This window comes from Etheostoma spectabile, chromosome 23, assembly GCF_008692095.1.
Source record: "Etheostoma spectabile isolate EspeVRDwgs_2016 chromosome 23, UIUC_Espe_1.0, whole genome shotgun sequence".
NCBI lineage: Eukaryota > Metazoa > Chordata > Actinopteri > Perciformes > Percidae > Etheostoma > Etheostoma spectabile.
The window spans coordinates 19,193,018-19,196,579 of NC_045755.1; the positions used below are offsets into that span (position 1 = coordinate 19,193,018).

At 40.6% G+C, this 3,562-nt stretch overlaps 1 protein-coding gene across 3 annotated transcripts in view; it reads left to right on the plus strand.

Annotated features, from left to right (window-relative positions):
* The window catches only part of usp6nl (USP6 N-terminal like), a 107,803-nt gene that overhangs the window by 72,706 nt on the left and 31,535 nt on the right, over positions 1 to 3,562 (plus strand). For all 3 annotated transcript variants that reach the window (XM_032505243.1, XM_032505241.1, XM_032505242.1), the window contains one exon: positions 2,441 to 2,520. In XM_032505243.1, the coding sequence (XP_032361134.1) occupies positions 2,441 to 2,520 (80 nt within the window). The remainder of the gene's footprint in view (positions 1 to 2,440; positions 2,521 to 3,562) is intronic.

Sequence of the window (3,562 nt, forward strand, 5' to 3'; positions counted from 1 at the left end):
TGTGTGTGTGTGTGTGTGTGTGTGTGTGTGGTAAGTGGGCAGAAGAGAAATCTGTCTGTCTTAAATAGCACTGTTAAATGTTTATGAGATTAGCATTGTACACTATGCCCTTCATTAGGCTGGTTATTCCACATTGATGTTTGGGTGTGTGTGGGTGTGTGTGTTTGAGTTATTTATCTAGCTGGTGTGTTTCTGCTGAGGGAGGAGATGAATTTAGAAATATTTCACCTCAACATCTGGTAGTCAGACTGACCTGTGCAACCACAGACAGGCCCTCTGTCTCTGTTACTGTTCTAAGAATATTTTTAGAGTATTTTGGTGGAGAGCATCAGGTAGCAGACGGTGGTGTTGTTTCTGTGGTGAGCCCTTTCAGGTCTTTGTGTTTCTCAAAGGGCTCAGATTTTCAGGTAAAGCTTTACTCGCATCCACGTTTTAGTAACGTGTTTTTGTGCCGTTTCAAACTGACAGTACGTACAGAGTTGTAAATAAACGCCATTAAATTCACTTAGAGAGAGAAATGAAAAAAGACTACAGAACTTGCCTGAGAATCATCAAGTTTTTAAGTTTTCTTCAGCAAATCCAGTGATAGTTGTGTATACATCGATGGGTACAATGTTAACAGGAGTTGCTGAAAGCTAATTCTGCATACTTCTAATGGTATGGAGTCATTGGAGTGTCATAAAAAAAGGATACATCTGGACAAAAATAAGAAAATAAATGTAGAAATATGAAGAGGAATAGGAGGAGTAAAGCAATAGGAGAAAGAATAATGAAAAATAGATTCATTACATTTATAAAAAGAATAAAAAATAAAGTAAATTGTGTTGAAAACTTCATTGAAATTTAAATAATATTTACAGAAACAAATTAATAAATATCAATCCTCATTCTTTTTAGTTTGCTTTTAGTTTGTTATTTATTAAAGCTTTAGTGCGTTCAACTGTGCAACTGTGTGGAGGAGGGGTGAAGGAGGATCACGGAAGGCTTGTATCATGCTGATGCGTTGACAGTGTTGTTGTCATGACTTAGAATTCCTCATGGAGCAATGAATTTCACTTTAATTTTCTTATTCTTAAACATATTTTTTCGTTTTCATGGCACTCCTATGACTCCATACTAATGGTGCCAAACTGTAAACAAATATAGGCTTTAAAAAAAAGTTTGAGAACTTTTTAAGTGTGTCATTTTTCAGGGCAACAAGGCCTCAAATCGATTATGTAAGTACGTAACGGTGTGAGCTTTGCATTGACTCTTTTTCAACTTTTTGTCCTCTATTCTCCTAGTATCCTTTCTCTCACACACTCTTTGATATTCACCCCCTGCTCTTCTCCCTACATAATCCATCCTTACACACTCTGATTGTGGGTTCTCTGTGTCATTGGTCCATGGCGGTGAATTAACTAGAACCAGATTCTCGGACGCCTGGAATCAGACGGTGACGCAGGTGGGCGTCTGGCTGTTCATTTCACACCTGTTAACCACTGCTCACACACACACACACACACACACACACACACACACGCCGACACACATTCCCAAGGGCGCCAGAGTCGTGGCTCCCCTCCTAATGTAGCAGCCAATCAAAACCTGATTCTCTGCCCCCTGAACGTGGGTGGCATGTCATTTGGAGCGAGTTGCTGTTCATGTTCAGTTTATCTCAGCGTAGACAAACTACCGGGCTGCATCTAATGGTTATCTACGTTTTTTTCTTCTTTTTTCTTCCATTAATTGATTCATCGTTGTGTCTATAAAATGTCAGAGGAATCGCAAAAGTGTCCGCCACAAGCTTATGTCTTCAAACATTTTTCTTTTTATTTTATTTTATTATTTTTTTCCTGCTCAAAGCAACCAAACATTACATTAAAAACGTCAACAACAATGTCTCTTTCCAGAAATCATGACCCGGTTACTCAAGGTGATCCTCAGACCTGGTCGGGAGCACTTTCATGTAGGAACTGTTTTCTTTTTGACCAAACTATACCTGCCGACCTTATTACGTCATGCGGTTGGCGGGTGTAGATTGGAAAAAAATGACATAAAACTGTGTCAGGATTTCTGGAAAGAGACATTGCTGTTGAGTTTTTCAAATGTATTTTTTTGGCACTTGGAGCACAACAAACAGAGCATTGCATTTAGTTCCATTATATTGGAGAGAAGACAGACATCTCTACAGACAACGCTGGGCAACTCACACCCAAACTATCTAGATTGGTAAATAGCACTACATGTAAGAGAAAAATATGTATTTTTGATTTTGAGGTGAACAGTCTGTTTAAAAGTTTTTCCGAAAAATGTCAGAGTATAGTGAAAAATGCACATTCAAATTTCAATTTCAAAAGTTTGAAATTGATAATAATAAATCATTGCTAGTTAACTTTCTGTCCATCTTCATGTGCAGGCCGGTGTGATTCATTCCCTCTCTGTCTCTTCTTGGTTGCAGGGAAAAGAGGCCACGGTGGAGCCCTGGGAGGACACCAACTTCCACCTGTATAAAGTCATCGACCGCTTTGGCTTTGTTCAGTAAGGACTCGCACTGAAAAAACATCATAACTTATCATTATTTAACTAAATGAATGACCTCCAGAGCCCACTTGGAACAGTAGCCCCGCATTGATAGGGAAAAGAGAGAAAATGAGAGGCTGTGAGGGCGAGTGTTGCTTAGAGAAGAGTGTGTTTGTGGCTTTGGCCGAGCCGGTCGGGAGGCTGCGAGGCTCTTAAACAGCACTGTGCTGGAGTGTCATATATATTTATATATATACGCTGGCACACTCAGGCAGGAAGCAGCCTGGTTGGCCACAATCACAGGGCATCAGTGGTAGGATAGAGTGGTACGATCCAAATGGAGGGAGAGATTATAGGATGTTGGAAGGAGAAAAAAAAAACCTGAGTTATATGATTGTTTAAGACGGGGACAGAAGTAGCCTGAGGTGAAGGTCACTGGCTGGGCAGAAAAAGAAGACGAGGAAGCCCAGGGATGATGCTTCAGACTGGGCAGACTGGCAGCAGAGATGAGCCGAGATGAGCCAATAAGAGCCAAGAGCTCCATGTGTTTTGTAGGCTTAAGAAGCTGTGTGGACGGAAAGAGTAGAGCAAGAATACATGTTAGTTTAAAGGGCGTCTTCTCGCTCTGTATTTTTGTTTTCAGAGCCAAGTTGGGTTGGTTCAGTGAAGTGTGAAAGCTGGTTTCAGGCTCAGATGTGGACCAGAGAGTCGGCCTTGACCGGGGCTGGGAACCAAACTCAACACTTTCCAGGCATCGACCGAATCGCCTCTAAAGTATATTGAAAAATGGCTCGTCATTCACCAATTTTAAAATACATAAGGAGTAAATTACATGAGCGTGCGTGAGCCAATAAGCACTCAGCATGCTTCTACCAAGATCTAATAATGCTGCTGATTGGCTGTTAAGCCCTGCATGTTGTAGACGCACGCAAGAAAAGCGCACCGTTACGCACAAAAGCTGGAAAAAAAAGAAAAGAGTTGTGCCGTAATATGTAATGTTGTAATTTGTTTTTGTTAAAATGGATTTGGTTACACTTTACTTGAAGGTATCTACATAAGA